Consider the following 21,708-nt stretch of genomic DNA (forward strand, 5'->3'; position numbering starts at 1 on the left):
AACCGGCCTCACAACTACAAACCACGTGTAACCACACAAGCCCAGGACCTCCACATCCAGCTTCTTCACCTGCGTGCTCGTCTGAGATCCTTCACCTGGACAACTGATGAAACTGTAGGTTTGCACAACCGAAGAATTTCTGTACAAAATGTATATCAAATGAGATTTTGTTTTACTACAATGTAAAAACAATTTAAACTGAGCCATGTTGGTTTAAAAAGCTGACTCTTCCAAATGAAAAATTGATTACTTTTGGCAGAGATTTGTGTAGTTCTGAGTACTGTCTCAAAAGACCAAAATCCATAATATATTCCTGACAACTGGCCTCTGAACCTTCAAAATGCTTAATAACATGGACCTATGCAACCGAGGACACTCAACTAAGGCACAGGGAAGCCTAAATGCGTCTCAAACAAAGAAAGACACTGAGCCAACTAAGACCATTGAGGATACATCCAACTCTGCCACATTGAAGGCTCTGAATCAACAAACTTTGATGCAGGCAATGGTCAAACAAGCAGTTTAGGAATCCCTGGAGGAACTGCTTTCGGGAGAAATTAAATCACTTAAGGTTATGGTGGAAGCTTCCAACACATCTATCTTAATACTCTCAAATTATCATGTTTAAGGTATGACCAAGATGCAGACAGTGTCGAAGAAACACAGGTCAAAGGCAGGCAGGGGTCAGTAATCCAGAGAGGGTGCAAAGGGTACAGAACGGCAGGCAGGCTCAGGGTCAGGGCAGGCAGAACAGTTAAAACCGGAAAGGACTAGAAAACAGGAGCAAGAAACAAAGAGGAGCAGGGGAACAAACGCAGGTTAGCACCAGGACTGCTACAGACAACATAGCCACCAACATAGCCAGATGCAGTGAAGCAACTGGGGGAGAAAATTACGTCGTTTATAGACAGAAAGAGGACACTGAACATACGTCTGGTGGGCCTGGAAGAAACCGCAGAGGGTTCTGACCGAAAATGTTTTCTTCAGGTGAATCTGCAAAAATGGATACCATTGCTAAAAGGGAGGAAGATTGAAATTCAACAGGCTCACTGAATCTAAAATGTCAATAACCGTAGCCGTCCCTGCACCCTCATATTCTGCCGGTTAAGATATGAGGACCGAGTGGATATTCTGCATGGAACCAGAGCCCTCGAGAACCCACCAAGACATGGGAGATCCAATCTGGCATTCCACCGAGACTACAGCAACGAAACCACACTGAAGAGGAAGTCCTTCAACCACATCAAACGATAGATGACAGCAAGAGGACTTCACCGGTTCCAGATATATCTAGCCATCCTGAAGATTAGGAAAAATGGAACACTCCAAGAATTCCATACTGTGGAAGAAGCAGAGGCATGCCTTGCAGCTGAGGACAACTACAAGAGAAGGAGCCCAGTCATTGCTCCAGATTAACATACAGAGTCCTCAGCTTGGTGTGAACGTGTTCTGTGAAAAGTAATTTTGCCATGTATTCATGTCATGTTGGATAAAAACAAGTGGCTGACATAATGGGACAGGACTTGGGACGTGCGTCGCTGTTTTGGATCCTTCTGATTTTTGAGAATTTGAGTTTCTACAGCCAAAGCGAGCGGTTGAAGCTATAGACTTCCTGTCTTGTGGGTGGTTACTCTTTTAGTTTATTTTATTGTTAAACCCCAGCTGTCAGAGTTTGTTCACAAGTATGTATAATGGTGCACAAATATTTTTTCCTGTATATATTGAAGTAGGTGTTTTTTATTTAATTACTTGTTTGTTTTTGTCATACACTTATCCATACATTCTATATGACAAAGGTTTTAAATGAACCGTGAGCTCATCTTAATGTTGTTAAATTCCCATGGTTTAAATTCCGCTATCAAGCGTACCAAATGCATAGAATACATCAGACGTAAAAACGTTGATATCGCCCTAATACAAGAATCCCACCTAAAACATTCTGATGTCTATAGAATCCAAAACAGATACTTTAAATATGTTTCTCACTCCTTAGTCACTAACAAAACGAAAGGTGTTTTAATATTATTTGATAGAAAACTATGTGTTCAGGTTGAGGCTTCTGATAATGATGATGCAGGACGTTTTGTATTTGTAACTATGGTTATAAATCACTCTAAGATGTGTGTCGTGACTTTACTTTCATTAATCTGATGACTGTTATTTATTTAATTAACTAACTATGTTTAATTGTTACCCAATTAAATAAATCATGTAACAATTAACTTATTATGATTTGGGGCACCACCATTAGCTCTGACAAATTGAAAACCCTAGTCATTGGCAACTCCATTACCTGCAGTATTAGACTTAAAACGAATCATCCAGCGATCATACACTATTTACCAGGGGGCAGGGCTACCGACGTTAAGGCTAATCTAAAGACGGTGCTGGCTAAAGCTAAAACTGGCGAGTGTAGAGAGTATAGAGATATTGTTATCCACGTCGGCACCAACGATGTTAGGATGAAACAGTCAGAGGTCACCAAGCGCAACATAGCTTCAGTGTGTAAATCAGCTAGAAAGATGTGTCGGCATCGATTAATTGCCTCTGGCCCCCTCCCAGTTAGGGGGAGTGATGAGCTCTACAGCAGAGTCTCATAACTCAATCGCTGGATGAAAACTGTTTTCTGCCCCTCCCAAAAGGTAGAATTTGTAGATAATTGGCCCTCTTTCTGGGACTCACCCACAAACAGGACCAAGACTGGCCTGTTGAGGAGTGACGGACTCCATCCTAGCTGGAGGGGTGCTCTCATCTTATCTACGAACATAGACAGGGCTCTAACTCCTCTAGCTCCACAATGAAATAGGGTGCAGGCCAGGCAGCAGGCTGTTAGCCAGCCTGCCAGCTTAGTGGAGTCTGCCACTAGCACAGTCAGTGTAGTCAGCTCAGCTATCCCCATTGAGACCGTGTCTGTGCCTCGACCTACGTTGGGCAAAATTAAAGATGGCGGTGTTCGCCTTAGCAATCTCACTAGTATAAAGACCTCCTCCATCCCTGCCATTATTGAAAGAGATTGTGATACCTCACATCTCAAAATAGGGCTACTTAATGTTAGATCCCTCACTTCAAAGGCAGTTATAGTCAATGAACTGATCACTGATCAAAATCTTGATGTGATTGGCCTGACAAACATGGCTCAAGCCTGATGAATTTACTATGTTAAATGAGGCCTCACCCCCTGGTTACACTAGTGACCATATCCCCAGTGCATCCCGCAAAGGCGGAGGTGTTGCTAACATTTACGATAGCAAATTTCAATTTACAAAAAAAAAAAAACAACAACGACGTTTTCGTCTTTTGAGCTTCTAGTCATGAAATCTATGCAGCCTACTCAATCACTTTTTATAGCTACTGTTTACAGGCCTCCTGGGCCATATGCAGCATTCCTCTCTGAGTTCCCTGAATTCCAATCGGACCTTGTAGTCATCGCAGATAATATTCTAATTTTTGGTGACTTTAATATTCACATGGAAAAGTTCACAGACCCACTCCAAAAGGCTATTGGAGCCATCATCGACTCAGTGGGTTTTGTCCAACATGTCTCTGGACCTACTCACTGCCACAGTCATACTCTGGACCTAGTTTTGTCCCATGGAGTAAATGTTGTGGATCTTAATGTTTTTCCTCATAATCCTGGACTATCGGACCAGCATTTTATTACGTTTGCAATCGCAACAAATAATCTGCTCAGACCCCAACCAAGGAGTATTACAAGTAGTGCTACAAATTCTCAGACAACCCAAAGATTCCTTGATGCCCTTCCAGACTCCCTCTGCCTGCCCAAGGACGTCAGAGGACAAAAATCAGCTAACCTGTAGGGGGCAGTATTGACACGGCCGGATAAAAACGGACCCGATTTAATCTGGTTACTACTCCTGCCCAGTAACTAGAATATGCATATAATTATTGGCTTTGGATAGAAAATACCCTAAAGTTTCTAAAACTGTTTGAATGGTGTCTGTGAGTATAACTGAACTCATATGGCAGGCAAAAACCTGAGAAGATTCCTTACAGGAAGTGCCCTCTCTGACAAGATCTTGTTCTTCTTGTCTCTGTTTATTGAAGACTGAGGATCTTTGCTGTAACGTGACACTTCCTACGGCTCCCATAGGCTCTCAGAGCCCGGGAAAAAGCTGAATGATATCGAGGCAGCCCCAGGCTGAAACACATTTACGCTTTTGGCAAGTGGCCGATCAGAGGACAATGGGCTTAGGCGCGTGCACGAGTCGACCCCGTGCTTTATTTTCTTTCCTCTTTTTACCTAAACGCAGATTCCCGGTCGGAATATTATCGCTTTTTTACGAGAAAAATGGCATAAAAATTGATTTTAAAAAGCGGTTGACATGCTTCGAAGTACGGTAATGGAATATTTAGAATTTTTTTGTCACGAAATTCGCCGTGCTCGTCACCCTTCTTTACCCTTTCGGATAGTGTCTTGAACGCACGAACAAAACGCCGCTGTTTGGATATAACTATGGATTATTTGGGACCAAACCAACATTTGTTATTGAAGTAGAAGTCCTGGGAGTGCATTCTGATGAAGAACACCAAAGGTAATAACATTTTTCTTATAGTAAATCTGACTTTGATGAGTGCTAAACTTGCTGGGTGTCTAAATAGCTAGCCCTGTGATGCCGGGCTATCTACTGAGAATATTGCAAAATGTGCTTTCACCGAAAAGCTATTTTAAAATCGGACATATCGAGTGCATAGAGGAGTTCTGTATCTATAATTCTTAAAATAATTGTTATGCTTTTTGTGAACGTTTATCGTGAGTAATTTAGTACATTTTTTGTAAATTCACCGGAAGTTTGCGGGGGGTATGCTAGTTCTGAACGTCACATGCTAATGTGAAAAGCTGGTTTTTGATATAAATATGAACTTGATTGAACAAAACATGCATGTATTGTATAACATAATGTCCTAGGTGTGTCATCTGATGAAGATCATCAAAGGTTAGTGCTGCATTTAGCTGTCTTCTGGGTTTTTGTGACATTATATGCTAGCTTGAAAAATGGGTGTCTGATTATTTCTGGCTTGGTACTCTGCTGACATAATCTAATGTTTTGCTTTCGCTGTAAAGCCTTTTTGAAATCGGAAAGTGTGGTTAGATTAACGAGAGTCTTGTCTTTAAAATGGTGTAAAATAGTCATATGTTTGAGAAATTGAAGTAATAGCATTTCTAAGGTATTTGAATAATGCGCCACAGGATTCCACTGGCTGTTACGTAGGTGGGACGATTTCGTCCCACTGGCCCTAGAGAAGTTAACCACCTAACTGAGGAACTCAATTTAACCTTGCGCAATACCCTAGATGCAGTTGCACCCCTAAAAACTAAAAACATTTGTCATAAGAAACTAGCACCCTGGTATACAGAAAATACACGAGCTCTGAAGCAAGCTTCCAGAAAATTGGAACCGAAATGGCGCCACACCAAACTGGAAGTCTTCCGACTAGCTTGGAAAGACAGTACCGTGCAGTATCGAAGAACCCTCATTGCTGCTCGATCATCCTATTTTTCCAACTTAATTCAGGAAAATAAGAACAATCCGAAATGTATTTTTGATACTGTCGCAAAGCTAACTAAAAAGCAGCATTCCCCAAGAGAGGATGGCTTTCACTTCAGCAGTAATGAATTCATGAACTTATTTGAGGAAAAGATCATGATCATTAGAAAGCAAATTACGGACTCCTCTTTAAATCTGCGTATTCCTCCAAAGCTCCGTTGTCCTGAGTCTGCACAACTCTGCCAGGACCTAGGATCAAGGGAGATACAAAGGTCTTTTAGTACTATATCTCTTGACACAATGATGAAAATAATCATGGCCTCTAAACCTTCAAGCTGCATACTGGACCCTATTCCAACTAAACTAGTGAAAGAGCTGCTTTCTGTGCTTGGCCCTCCTATGTTGAACATGATAAACGGCTCTCTATCCACCGGATGGGTACCAAACTCACTAAAAGTGGCAGTAATAAAGTCTCTCTTGAAAAAGCCAAATCTTGACCCAGACATTATAAAAAACTATCGGCCTATATCGAATCTTCCATTCCTCTCAAAAAGAATTGAAAAAGCTGTTGCGCAGCAACTCACTGCCTTCCTGAAGACAAACAATGTATACGAAACGTTTCAGTCTGGTTTTAGACCCCATCATAGCACTGAGACTGCAGTTGTGAAGGTGGTAAATTACCTTTTAATGACGTCAGACCAAGGCTCGGCATCTGTCCTCGTGCTCCTAGATCTTAGTGCTGCTTTTGATACCATCGATCACCACATTCTTTTGGAGAGATTGGAAACCCAAATTGGTCTACATGGACAAGTTCTTGCCTGGTTTAGATCTTGTCTGTCGGAAAGATATCAGTTTGTCTCTGTGAATGGTTTGTCCTCTGACAAATCAACTGTAAATTTCGGTGTTCCTCAAGGTTCCGTTTTAGGACCACTATTGTTTTCACTATATATTTTACCTCTTGGGGATGTCATTCGAAAACATAATGTTAAATTTCACTGCTATGCGGATGACACACAGCTGTACATTTCAATGAAACATGGTGAAGCACCAAAATTGCCCTCGCTAGAAGCCTGTGTCTCAGACATAAGGAAGTGGATGGCTGCAAACTTTCTACTTTTAAACTCGGACAAAACAGAGATGCTTGTTCTAGGTCCCAAGAAACAAAGAGATCTTCTGTTGAATCTGACAATTAATCTGGATGGTTGTACAGTCGTCTCAAATAAAACTGAAGGACCTCGGTTTTACTCTGAACCCTGATCTCTCTTTTGAAGAACATATCAAGACTGTTTCAAGGACAGCTTTTTTTCCATCTACGTAACATTGCAAAAATCAGAAACTTTCTGTCCAAAAATGACGCAGAAAAATAAATCCATGCCTTTGTTACTTCTAGGTTGGACTACTGCAATGCTCTACTTTCTGGCTACCCGGATAAAGCACTAAATAAACTTCAGTTAGTGCTAAATACGGCTGCTAGTGCTAGCCTCCAGTGCTAGCCTCCCTACACTGGCTTCCTGTTAAGGCAAGGGCTGATTTCAAGGTTTTACTGCTAACCTACAATGCATTACATGGGCTTGCTCCTACCTATCTTTCTGATTTGGTCCTGCCGTACATACCTACACGGACGCTACGGTCACAAGACGCGGGCCTCCTAATTGTCCTTAGAATTTCTAAGCAAACAGCTGGAGGCAGGGCTTTCTCCTATAGAGCTCCATTTTTATGGAATAGTCTGCCTACCCATGTGAGAGACGCAGACTCAGTCTCAACCTTTAAGTCTTTACTGAAGACACATCTCTTCAGTAGGTCCTATAATTAAGTGTAGTCTTGCCCAGGGGTGTGAAGGTGAACGGAACGGCTGGAGCAACAAACCGCCCTTGCTGTCTCTGCCTGGCCGGTGTCCCCTCTCTCCACTGGGATTCTCTGCCTCTACCCCTATTACAGGGGCTGAGTCACTGGCTTACTGGTGTTCTTCCATGCCGTCTCTGGGAGGGGTGCATCACCTGAGTGGGTTGAGTCACTGACGTGGTCTTCCTGTCTGGGTTGGCGCCCCCCCTTGGGTTGTGCCGTTGCGGAGATCTTTGTGGGCTTTACTCGGCCTTGTCTCGGGATGGTAAGTTGGTGGTTGGAGACATCCCTCCAGTGGTGTGGGGGCTGTGCTTTGGCAAAGTGGGTGAGGTTATATCCTACCTGTTTGGCCCTGTCCGGGGGTTTCATCGGATGGGGCCACAGTGTCTCCTGACCCCTCCTGTCTCAGCCTCCAGTATTTATGCTGCAGTAGTTTATGTGTCGGGGGGCTAGGGTCAGTCTGTCACATCTGGAGTATTTCTCTTGTCTTTTCCGGTGTCCTGTGTGAATTTAAATATGCTCTCTCTAATTCTCTCTTTCTCTCTTTCTTTCTTTCTTTCTTTCTTTCTTTCTTTCTTTCTTTCTTTCTTTCTTTCTTTCTTTCTTTCTTTCTCTCTCTCGGAGGACCTGAGCCCTAGGACCATGCCTCAGGACTACCTGGCTTGATGACTCCTTGCTGTCCCCAGTCCACCTGGCTGTGCTGCTGCTCCAGTTCTAACTGTTCTGCCTGCGGCTATGGAACCCTGACCTGTTCACCGGACGTGCTACCTGTCCCAGACCTGCTGTCCCAGACCTGCTGGAACCCTGACCTGTTCACCGGACGTTCTACCTGTCCCAGACCTGCTGTTTTCAACTCTCTAGAGACAGCAGGAGTTATAGAGATACTCTCAAAGATCGGCTATGAAAAAGCCAACTGACACTTACTCTTGTGTTACTGACTTGTTGCACCCTCGACAACTACTATGATTATTATTATTTGACCATGCTGGTCATTTATGAACATTTGAACATCTTGGCCATGTGCTGTTATAATCTCCACCCGGCACAGCCAGAAGAGGACTGGCCACCCCTCATAGCCTGGTTCCTCTCTAGGTTTCTTCCTAGGTTTTGGCCTTTCTAGGGAGTTTTTCCTAGCCACCGTGCTTCTACACCTGCATTGCTTGCTGTTTGGGGTTTTAGGCTGGGTTTCCGTACAGCACTTTGAGATATCAGCTGATGTAAGAAGGGCTATATAAATACATTTGATTTGATTTGATTACTATCTCCCAAATTAAACTCTATAAGGTACATCTATTTCATCGCTAAATAGTCATCTTATTAATCATTACTTCTTATCATATCATCATTCTGAAAAGTCATAACCTGCAAAAACCCCAGCCTTACTCATGACTCAGTACTACACAAATTGGTTGAATTATTTATTTACTAGCTACCTAAATAATAACAGGATAAAATACACACTTGATACATGAGAAGAAAGTCCCTAGCAGACTGACTCAATATGGCATTTTACCCAATGACATGGAGAGAGAGAGAGAGAGAGAGAGAGAGAGAGAGAGAGAGAAAGACACTCATCGTCGACACATTTCAGAATTATTCTCACATTAATCATATAGATTGCACACGATCTGACGCCCCTATGGAAAAAGAAAACATGAATGTATTTACGTGTTGGTGTCTTTGTCCATCATGTAGTCCTGAACAGAACTAGAGTTCACTCTTACATTCGCTCCTGAAGCTGCTTATTTGAAGATAAGGCAGCCGTGCCAATGGTTCCAGTGGGGTGATAAGAGTAGCGTACTACGGTGATTTGACAAGGGTAGTAGGATGGTTTGTAGATTTGGAGATAATTTACTCAGGAGGGGAGTATGTCGCCTCTTCCTCCTCATGTTGATTATTCAGGGTTCAGGATTCAGACCACTATGGACATGAACTGCAGCTCGCCGTCGCTCTGGACTTAAAGAAGGTGAATTTATTTCTTCACCTTGTGTTGAGGTTCAAAGTTCCAACCATTTCAAACATGTAGCTCCCACCTCATGTTTCCTGGTCTAATGTTAATTTTGTTAAGAACTGACTGATTTACACAGGGTTGAATTCAGTGATTTTCACATTCTGTAGGTTGATTATATCAAAACACCTTTAGGGTGTTTTTAACAACTTCCGGTTGCTCCAGGAAGCTTAGAATCGACACAGGTAGACCTCATAGTGGCCTGATGGATTGTCATCAAAGACAGGTTCATAAGGCATTCATAACCCACATAGGCGTCAGGTTGAATTTAGGGGCAATGTATTCCTATGGGGAGAAAAGTCATTGCAAACTGTTTGATGTTAACCTCTCTAGGGTAGGGGGCAGTATTTTCACGGCCGGATGAAAAATGTACCCAAATTAAATGGCCTACTACTCGGGCCCAGGAACTACAATATGCATATTATTAGTAGATTTGGATAGAAAACACTTTGACGTTTCTAAAACTATTTGAATGATGTCTGTGAGTATAACAGAACTCATATGGCAGGCAAAAACCTGAGAAAAATCTAACCAGGAAGTGGGAATTCTGGTGCTTGTAGTCCTTTCAAGTCATTGCCTATCGAACACACAGTGACTTAGGGTTCATTTTGCATTTCATAAGGCTTCCACTAGATGTCAACAGTCTTTAGAAATTTGTTTGAGGCGTCTATGATGAACAGAGAGCGAACAGAGGAAGTTGGAAGTTGTTGACTCAGGAAAGTACTGGCGTTCATTGGCGCGAATTCACGTGAGAGTTAACTGTGTTCCAAAACGTTTTTCAAGACATTGCAATCGTCCGGTGTGAATATTATTGAAGTTCTAAGTGAAAAAGGCCCTAAAGATTGATGCTATACATCGTTTGACATGTTTGAACAAACGTAAATATAACTTTTTTACTTTTCGTCGTGACATTTTCCGAACGCTTCCTACATTTGGAGTAGCTAACTGAATGCGCTAACAACAAGGAGCTATTTGGACATAAATTATGGACTTTATCGAACAAAACAACATTTATTGTGGACCTGGGATTCCTGGAAGTGCCTTCTGATGAAGATCATCAAAGGTAAGTGAATATTTCTAATGCTATTTATGATTTTAGATGACTCCAAAATGGCGGGTATCTGTATTGCCTAGTGTATTTTTCTGAGCGCAGTACTCAGATTATTGCAAAGTGTGCTTTCTCCGTGAAGCTTTTTTGAAATCTCTCACAGCGTTTGCATAAAGGAGATGTTCATCTATAATTCTTTGAATAACAGTTTAATATTTTATCAACGTTTATGGTGAGTATTTTTGTAAATTGTTGTGCTGATTCACCAGCAGTATTGGAGGCAAAATATTTTCTGGACATCATGCGCCAATTTAAAATAGGGTTTATGGATATAAATATGAACTTTATCGAACAAAAAATGCATGTATTGTGTAACATGATGTCCGAGGAGTGTCATCTGATGAAGATGATGAAGAGGTTAGTGCATAATTTTAGTTGGTTTTCTGGTTTTTGTGACACCTGTCCTTGCTAGGAAAATGGCTGTGTGCTTTTTCTTGTGTTGGAACTGTCCTAACATAATCTAACTTTATGCTTTCGCCATAAAGCCTTTTTGAAATCGGACAATGTGGTTACATTAAGGAGACATGTACCTTTAAAATGGTGTAAAATAGTCCTTTGTTTGAGAACTTTGAATTATTACATTTTGTGGTTTTGAATTTGGTGCTCTGCTGTTTCACGCTAGCGTCCCACCTGCCCAAGAGAGGTTAACACCTTCTTTTCACTGTTAAGGGTTAATGCCACACGGTCAAGGTTAGGCTTGCACAGATCGGGAGGACCTTAGGAACATTCCTGTGGTTAAATTGTCCTTCTAACCCTAACGCCGCTGTCCCCCAAAAGCACCTGAAATTTAGGGGCAGGCTTCATTTTGGGACAACTTTTTTCACGGTTGCTGCTCTCAGAGCGAGCTACGGTCAAGCGGGGCATCTCGTTGAACTCGGCACAGCCTAGAGATCATGGTAATACCATTGCAGGCTCTGTGTGTCTTTAAACACCGCACTCTTCATCCTTGTTGTGTGTGTGTGTGTGAGCTTTTCTTTGACATCTGTTTGGAGAAATGACTGATTTACAGTTCATGAGGGTTGCCTAATCACACATATGAAGTTGTGGAAAGATCTGACCTTTAAACCCTTCGAAACAGCCCCTATGACACCATTTTAAGGCACTTCTGGTTGACACAGGAAGCTGAAAGTGAACACATATCCTCCTTGGGTTAGGCTCTTATAGAATATTGAGTTTACTTTAACAACTGACTTATTTACAGAGGGTTGAACGAGTGTGTGTTATTTCAGAAAATCACAGAAAATCACAGAAATCTCTCAGAGCTCCGAAACCCGCCTTAACGGATTCATCTTAACTCGCTGCAACCGGATCTGTAGCTTTTAAAAAAAATAAAAACTCATTTTTTTGAATATCACCAATTGTACATTGTACAATTTCTCTTAAATGACGATAGATAAATGTCTGGTTATTTTTTTCCTGACACCGTAGGCTCATGTACTTTGACGTGAAGCGGTCAAATTAGTGCTCTATTTTCATTTTTGACCTTTAATCCCAGAAAAATGGCCTTAACTTAAAAAGCGTTGAGGCCTCAACTCCATCTTGTTCGGGGCCAACTGCCCATTATGCCAAACCAATGCTCACCAAGTTTCGTCTTCGAAGACTTTTCCGTTTAGGAGAAAAGGCCACGTTGTGATTGGTGATGTTTGTTACATTTGCAATATGATTCCATTCGCCCTCTTGTGGTATAATCCGGGACAGGTGAAAAATGACAGAGATTTGAACATTTTATAGAACGGAAACCGAATGTCCGAGAGACTCCGTTCGATGACTTCCTGGAAGATCCGGCCCCGGTGCATGACCCGACGCCGTCCGCGAATTTTACAAACGTTCACAGACGTCTAGTAAGGGACTGTACATTTGCAATATGGACTTTCACATCAACCATACAGCAAATGCCGAAATGTTCCGAAGTGTCAAAACCTCTACACCAGTTCTCTCCTCCCCTCTGCGGGTGAGAGGTTGTTATTGTCAACCATTGCCAAGCTGATCTGACCCATTGTGATCCTCACAGGACAGTCATGACATGTGTTAGCCTCAATCTGTTTCACCTCTAATTTCCTTAGTTCTTTCTTTAACCCCTGTGCGGCCTGACATCCAGCGAAAAATCCTATCGACATTAGCATAACAAAATGTCATAATATTTTTTTTTCAATTTTTTTTTCAAATTATATCGTTTTATAGATACACCTCTCCTGAATCGAACCACGTTGTCCAATTTCAAAAAGGCTTTACAGCAAAAGCAAAACATTAGATTATGTTAGGAGTATATTGTAAAAGTAGCCACATAGCCATTTTCCGACCAACCACATGCATCACAAATAACCAAAAAACAGCTAAATGCAGCACTAACCTTTGACAATCTTCATCAGATGACACACCTAGGACATCATGTTACACAATACATGCATTCTTTTGTTCGATAAAGTTCATATTTATATATAAAAACAGCATTTTACATCGGTGCGTAACGTTGACTAACTATCTTCCCTCAAATGCATCCGATGAAACAGCACTACAATTTACTAAATTACTATTCGAAAACATTTTTAAAATGTAATATTGTCATTCTAAGATTTATAGATGAATATCTCTTGAAAGCACCTGTAATGCCAGATTTAAAAATAACTTTACTGGGTAATCACACTTTGCGATAAAAGGGGATGCGATACTCAGAACAATAGGCTAGCAATAGCAATAGGCTAGCCATCTTGGAACAATCGCATATCAAATCTAGCCTTGTATACTATTGTCAATAATCCCTTACCTTTGATTATCTTCATCCTTAGGCACTTCCAGGAATCCCAGGTCCGCAACAAATGTATTTTCGTTCGAAAAAGTTAATCCTTTATGTTCCATTAGCTTGTTGTTGTTAGCGCGTTCTGAAGGCTGCACCAAAAGTTCCGACGTGCGCGGGGCTACTCTTTCAACAAAATGCATTTTTTTCTTATTTAGGTTCGTTCAAACATGTCAAACGTTGTATGACATAAATCTTTAGGGCCTTTTTCAACCAGAGCTCCAATAATATTCCAGGAGGACGATTGCATTGTGTTTCAAAACGTTTCGAAAGGGGAGGGTAACCCGGGGCGCCGGCGTCATAATGGTGATGGCCCTCTCCGTGTGACCACGTTCCACAGCGTGTCATTCTGTCAGTTTTCACAGTAGGAGACTCAAATCAGTTTGTAAAGACTGGGGACATCTAGTGGAAGCAATAGGAAGTGCTCAATGAACCATAGCTCACGGTGTGATTAATAGGCAACGTGATGAAGTTGAGTTCGCAATTCAGAATTCCACTTCCTGTTTCGATCTGTCTCGGGGTTTTGACTGCCATATGAGTTCTGTTATACTCACAGACACCATTCAAACAGTTTAGAAGCTAGGATATGTATATAATTAATACTTGTGGATAGAAAACACCCTAAATTTTCTAAAACTGTTTGAATGGTGTCTGTGAGTATAACAGAACTCAAATGGCAGGTCAAAACCTGAGAGATTCCTTTACAGGAAGTGGCCTGTCTGACCATTTGTTGAACTTGTTTTCCATCTCTATCATTTACTAAGGATCTCTGCTCTAACGTGACACTTCCCACGTCTTCCATAGGCTCTCAGAGCCCGGGAAAAAACAGAATGTCGTCATTCCAGCCCCAGGCTGAAACACATTATCGCCTTTCTCAAGTGGCCCATCAAGAGACACTAGCTTATGCGCGTGACCCCGACCGCCCCCGCCTTTGGGATTTTTTCCTCTGTTTGCCGAAAAGGAGATTCCCTGTCGGAATATTATCGCTTTTCTACGAGAAAAATGACGTAAAAATTGATTTTAAACAGCGGTTGACATGCTTCGACGTACGGCAATGGAATACTTTGAATTTTATTGTCAGGAATTGCGCCAAGCGCGACACTTCTTTACTATTTCGGATAGTGTCTGGAACGCATACGAACAAAACGCCGCTATTCGGATATAACGATGGATTATTTTGGACCAAACCAACATTTGTTATTGAAGTAGCTGTCCTGGGTGTGTATTCTGACGAAGACAACAAAAGGTAATGACATTTTTATAATAGTAAATATGATTATGGTGAGTGCTAAACTTGCCGGGTGTCTAAATAGCGAGCCCGTGATGCCTGGGCTATGTACTTAGAATATTGCAAAATGTGCTTTCACCAAAAAGCTATTTTAAAATCGGACATATCGAGTGCATAGAGGAGGTCTGTATCTATAATTCTTAAAATAATTGTTATGCTTTTTGTGAACGTTTATCGTGAGTAATTTAGTAAAATGTTAGCGAATTCCCCGTAAGTTTGCGGGGGTATGCTAGTTCTGAACGTCACATGCTAATGTAAAAAGCTGGTTTTTGATATAAATATGAACTTGATTGAACAAAACATGCGTGTATTGTATAACATAATGTCCTAGGGTTGTCATCTGATGAAGATCATCAAAGGTGAGTGCTGCATTTAGCTGTCTTCTGGGTTTTGGTGACATTATATGCTGGCTTGAAAAATGGGTGTCTGATTATTTCTGGCTTGGTACTCTGCTGACATAATCTAATGTTTTGCTTTCGTTGTAAAGCCTTTTTGAAATCGGACAGTGTGGTTAGATTAACGAGAGTCTTATCTTTAAATGGCTGTAAAATAGTCATATGTTTGAGAAATTGAAGTAATAGGATTTTTAAGGTTTTGAAAATCGCGCCACAGGCTGGCAGTGGCTGTTACGTAGGTGGGACGAATTCGTCCCGCCGGTCCCATAGAGGTTAAAAAAGGGCAAATCTCCCCTAGACTGTAAAAGCTATAGGCCCTTAAGCATTATTACAACAAAACTCAATCTGTTTGCAAAGAAACTTGCCATCAGATTGGAACTTCTTGTAGGACATCTAATTACCGATGATTAAAGTGGGTTTATAAAGGTTAATTTAACCTCAGACAATATTAGAAGTGTATTCCATATCATGAGTCTGAAAACGACCTAGCTGCACTTTTTAGTTTGGATGCAGAAAAAGCCTTTGATCGGCTAGAATGGAACTATTTATGGTGTGTTTCGGAGCCCTTTGGTTTTGGTAAAGGATTTTTGTCTATGTTACAAACATTGTATTCTGCATCCTAAGCAGTTGTGCAGACAGAAAAAATTATATCTTAGACTTTCTGTTTACAACGTTCCACAAAACAAGGATGTCTATTATCACCAATGCTCTTTGCCCTGTCTTTGGAGTCCCTTTCTCAAACAATTAGATTGAACCCACTTATTTCATCCATCAATATTAAAGGTACTCTGCATAAATTGTCACTCTATGCCGATGACACCTTATTGTATTTCTCAGATGTCAATTTCCCTTCCACAGATTCTGAAATGATTTACTCTGTTCGGTTCATTTTCTGGATACAAAAAAAACAGGGAAATCTATACTGGTGCCCCTTAACAGCCCTGCGGAATTGCTTACTTTGTGTACTGCATTCTCCAGTGCAGTGGCATGAGGCAGACTTTATTTATTTGGGCATATGCATACCCACCAAATTTACAGAGGGAACTATGTAAAACTAAAAGAGGATATCACCCCTGATTTGCAGAGATGGCCCTATCTTAAAATCTCATTACAAGGTAGGATTTCTACACAAAATATTAATGTACTCGGTCGACAAAATTGTATTTCTCTATGTTGTCTATACCTCCTCTGCCAAAATACTTTGAGGAATTAAAGTCAATTAGAAGTGTATTCCATAACATCTCGTGAACGCAACCGCATTGCCAGATTTAAAAATAACTTTACTGGGAAATCACACTTTGCAATAAATGATGTGGTATGCTCAGAAAAATAGGCTAGGCGATACATGTTAGCGCCATCTTGGAACCATCAACCATCAAAAATACTATTGTAAATATTCCCTTACCTTTGATTATCTTCATCAGAAGGCACTTCCAGGAATCCCAGGTCCACAACAAATGTAGTTTTGTTCGAAAAAGTTAATTTATGTCCCAATTGTTCCTTCTTGTTAGCGCGTTCCGAAGGCTACTCATAATGTACGAGGTGCGCTGGACTTGTCATCACGAATGTGCAAAAAATATATATTTACGTTCGTTCAAACATGTCAAACGTTGTATAACATAACTCCTTAGGGCCTTTTTCAACCAGAGCTTCAATAATATTCAAGGCGGACGATTGCATTGTCTTACTAAACGTTTTGAAAGGGGAGGGTAGCCAGGGGCACCCGCATCATAATGGTAATGGCCCTCCCCCTGTGACCAACTTCCAAAGCCTCTCTTTGCGTCAGTTTGTACCATAGAAGACTCAAACCACTTTGTAAAGACTGTCGACATCTAGTGGAAGCCTTAGGAAGTGCTAAATGATTAATAAGCCCCTGTGTGTTTCAATGGCAAAGGTTTGAAGTTATTCCACACATCAGATTTCCATTTCCTGTTCGGATTTGTCTCAGGGTTTTGACTGCCATATGAGTTCTGTTTTATATCCAAATCTACTAATTATATGCATATTCTAGTTACTGGGCAGGAGTAGTAACCAGATTAAATCGGTACGTTTTTTATCCGGCCGTGCAAATACTGCCCCCTATCCCCAACAGATTAATGGACTCCTGACAGTATGTAAATAGTTTTATTGTATACTAGTGTTGTCATGTCAGCTAATACTTGTAATGTAATCCTGCCTTGTATATTTTGTGTAATATGAAATAAAATAAAATGTTGATCACAAAAAAATAAAGAAACCGTCACAGGGAAGCTCATCTGTGTGCTCGTCGTCCTCACCAGGGTCTTGTCCTGTCTGCAGTTTGGTGTTGTAACTGACTTCAGTGGGCAAATGCTCTCCTTCTATGGCCACTGACATAGAAGGTGATAGAATACATATTTGTGTGCTCTTCATGGATGAATCCCGGTTTCAACTGTACCAGGCAGATGGCAGACAGTGTTTGGCGTCACGTGGGTGAGCGGTTCGCTGATGTCAACGTTGTGAACAGTGTCCCATGGTTGCGGGGTTTTATGGTATGGGAAGGCGTAAGCTACAGACAACGAACACAACTGCATTTCAAAGATGGCAATTTGAATGCACAGAGATACCGTGACGAGATCCTGAGGCCCATTGTCATGCCATTCATCCTCCGCCATCACCTTGTGTTTCAATGCACGGCCCATGTCACAAGGATCTGTACACAATTCCTGGAAGCTGAAAATGTCCCACCAGATATGTCACCCATTGAGCATGTTTGGGATGCTCTGGATTGACGTGTACGACAGCGTTTTCCAGTTCCCGCTAATATCCAGCATCTTCGCACAGCCATTGAAGAGGAGTGGGACAACATCCCATAGGCCACAGTCAACAGACTGATCAATTCTATGTGAAGGAGATGTGTCGCGTTGCCTGAGGCAAATGGTGGTCACACCAGATACTGACTGGTTTTCTGATCCACGCCTCTACCTTTTTTTAAAGGTATCCTTATTCCCAGTCATGTGAAATCCATAGATTAGGGCCTAATGAATTTCTTACAAATTACTGATTTCCTTATATGAACTGTAAGTCAGTCAAATCTTTGAAATTGTTGCGTTTATATTTTAGTTCAGTGTATTTGGGGACAATAGAATCTAGATTGTATTGGGAGAAGGGGGAAAGAATATTGTCTCAACTGTATGTAGCCTTGTGTGCTTATCAATTTTTTCCGCTTCTTCCTCTCCTGAGGGCATTGGGCTCTCTTTCAACTGGAAAGGTTTCTTGAAGCCTGTTCAGGGCTTCATCAGCGCTTGTGAACTCCATCCTCTGTGTTCCCTTCCATACCCATAGCACTGCAGGGAATCGGGGTTGAGACCTCAAGTGACTGCCTGATCAGAATGAAATTCTTACGTTTTTTCCTCAGTTTAGCAGACAGATCCTGGACAACTCGAATGGCCTGGCCATGGATTTTAATCTCCTTTCCCAGTGCCTTCCGAATATTGACTTTGGTCTGATAGTTCCACAGCTTAAAGATTACCATGTGAGGGTACAGTATTTAACCTCTCTGGGCTAGGTGGGACGCTCACCTACTCAACAGCCAGTGTAATCCCGTGGCGCGATATTCAAATACCTAAAAAATGCAAAAACTTCAATTTTTCAAACATATGACTATTTTACACAAGACTCTCGTTAATCTAACCACACTGTCCGATTTCAAAAAGGCTTTACAACGAAAGCAAAACATTATGTCAGCAGAGTACCCAGATTATGTCAGCAGAGTACCCAGCCAGAAATAATCAGACACCCATTTTTCAAGCTAGCATATAATGTCACATAAACCCAAACCACAGCTAAATGCAGCACTAACCTTTGATGATCTTCATCAGATGACAACCCTAGGACATTATGTTATACAATACATGCATGTTTTGTTCAATCAAGTTCATATTTATATCAAAAACCAGCTTTTTACATTAGCATGTGACTAGCATGTGACTAGCATTCCCACCGAACACTGCCGGTGAATGTACTAAATTACTCACGATAAACGTTCACAAAAAGCATAACAATTATTTTAAGAATTATAGATACAGAACTCCTCTATGCACTCGCTATGTCCGATTTTAAAAAAGCTTTTCGGTGAAAGCACATTTTGCAATATTCTCAGTAGATAGCCCGGCATCACAGGGCTAGCTATTTAGACACCCAGCAAGTTTAGCACTCACCAAAGTCAGATTTACTTTAAGAAAAATGTTATTACCTTTGCTGTTCTTCGTCAGAATGCACTCCCAGGACTTCTACTTCAATAACAAATGTTGGTTTGGTCCCAAATAATCCATAGTTATATCCAAATAGCGGCGTTTTGTTCATGCGTTCAAGACACTATCCGAAAGGGTATATAAGGGTTACGCGCTCGACGTGTTTCGTGACAAAAAAATTCTAAATATTCCATTACCGTACTTCGAAACATGTCAACCGCTATTTAAAATCAATTTTTATGCCATTTTTCTCGTAAAAAAAGCGATAATATTCCGACCGGGAAATCGTGTTTTAGTACAAAGAGAGAGAAAATAAAAACATGGTGTCGCCCCGTGCACGCGCCTCAGTCTGATGGTCCTCTGAAAGACCACTTACCAAAGGCGCTAAAGTTTTTCAGCCAGCGGCTGGAATTACATCATTCAGCTTTTTCCCGGGTTCTGAGAGCCTATGGGAGCCATAGGAAGTGTCACGTTACAGCAGAGAGGGTACTTCCTGTACAGAATCTTCTCAGGTTTTTGCCTGCCATATGAGTTCTGTTATACTCACAGACACCATTCAAACAGTTTTAGAAACTTTAGGCTGTTTTCTATCCAAAGCCAATAATTATATGCATATTCTAGTTTCTGGGCAGTAGTAATAACCAGATTAAATCGGGTACGTTTTTTATCCGGCCGTGTAAATACTGCCCCCTAGCCCTAACAGGTTAAAATGTAAATGTAAGCCAGGGCATTGAAAATGGGTCGTGGATGGGTATTCCAGCATGACAATGACCCAAAACACACGGCCAAGGCAACAAAGGAGTGGCTCAAGAAGAATCACATTAAGGTCCTGGAGTGACCTAGCCAGTCTCCAGACCTTAATCCCATAGAAAATCTGTGGAGGGAGCTGAAGGTTCGAGTTGCCAAACGTCAGCCTTGAAACCTTAATGACTTGGAGAAGATCTGCAAAGTGGAGTGAGACAAAATCCCTCCTGAGATGTGTGCAAACCTGATGGCCAACTACAAGAAATGTCTGACATCTGTGATTGCCAACAAGAGTTTTGCCACCAAGTACTAAGTCATGTTTTGCAGAGGGGTCAAATACTTATTTCCCTCATTAAAAAGCAAATCATTTTATAGCGTTTTTCAGGATTTTTTTTGTTGTTATTTTGTCTCCCACTGTTCAAATAAACCTACTATTAAAATTATAGACTGATCATTTCTTTGTAAGTGGGCAAACGTACAAAATCAGCAGGGGATCAAATACTTTTTTTCCCCACACGATTGACAACTCCATTGTGTCCTCCTCCCAGAATGCTAAGAGCCTTGGCGTGACCCTGGACAACACCCTGTCGTTCTCCGCTAACATCAAGGCGGTGACCCGATCCTGTAGGATCATGCTCTACAACATTCGCAGAGTACGACCCTGCCTCACACAGGAAGCAGCGCAGGTCCTAATCCAGGCACTTGTCATCTCCCGTCTGAATTACTGCAACTTGCTGTTGGCGAGGCTCCCTGCCTGTGCCATTAAACCCCTACAACTCATCCAGAACGCCGCAGCCCGTCTGGTATTCAACCTTCCAAAGTTCTCTCACGTCACCCCGCTCCTCCGCACACTCCACTGGCTTCCAGTTGAAGCTCGCATCTGCTACAAGACCATGGTGTTGCCTACGGAGCTGTGAGGGGAACGGCACCTCCGTACCTTCAGGCTCTGATCAGTCCCTACACCCAAAGGGCACTGCGTTTTTCCACCTCTGGCCCCCCTACCTCTGCGGAAGCACAGTTCCCGCTCAGCCCAGTCAAAACTGTTTGCTGCTCTGGCACCCCAATGGTGGAACAAGCTCCCTCATGACGCCAGGAGAGCGGAGTCAATCACCACCTTCCGGAGACACCTGAAACCCCACCTCTTTAAGGAATACCTGGGATAGGATTAAGTAAACCTTTTAAAAAAAAATGTTATGTATTATTTCTTACATTGATAGCCCAGAAGATCTTAAGTGTTATTACATACAGCCGGGAATAACTATTGGATATCAGAGCGATGTTAACTTACAAACACTACAACCAGGAATACGACTTTCCCGAAGCGGATTCTTTGTCCCCACCACCCAGGGCATTTGAACTGATTCCAGAGGCCTACCAAAAACAACCCCGTCGGAGAAGAGGGAGACAGAATGGTCTTCTGGTCAGACTTCGTACCCAAGAATGCTGGGTACAGGATCTCTGTCCTTGCTGCTAATATGGTGAGGCCATTCATCAGAAAAGACGCACGCACACAAGCACTCACACAAAACCAGACTTTTCTCTAATGCGCGCTTCCCGCTCCCTTGCTTCCTCCTCTTAACCCAGACCAACTGAGACATCCCTCCCTCCCATCACACTTGTCTCCCCACCTTTGACTACTTTCATCCAATTTATCCTAACTCTTCCTTTGTCCCTTTGAATTCCCGAATCACAGAGAGAACATTAGGATGAAAAGAGAGAAAAGAAAATTACACTCACATGTACCAGTTGTGCTTCTGAATCTGTTCTAACTGTAGGAGAGAAAGAAAGGAGAAATGTAAACCAACAAGACA

At 41.8% G+C, this 21,708-nt stretch overlaps 1 protein-coding gene across 1 annotated transcript in view; it reads right to left on the minus strand.

The window, feature by feature from the left end:
* The window catches only part of brsk2a (BR serine/threonine kinase 2a), a 567,398-nt gene that overhangs the window by 75,916 nt on the left and 469,774 nt on the right, over window positions 1–21,708 (minus strand). The window contains 1 exon segment of the mRNA XM_045688027.1: window positions 21,635–21,666. Coding sequence (XP_045543983.1) covers window positions 21,635–21,666 — 32 coding nt within the window.

The sequence above is a fragment of the Salmo salar genome, chromosome ssa10 (assembly GCF_905237065.1).
Source record: "Salmo salar chromosome ssa10, Ssal_v3.1, whole genome shotgun sequence".
In the NCBI taxonomy this organism is placed as follows: domain Eukaryota; kingdom Metazoa; phylum Chordata; class Actinopteri; order Salmoniformes; family Salmonidae; genus Salmo; species Salmo salar.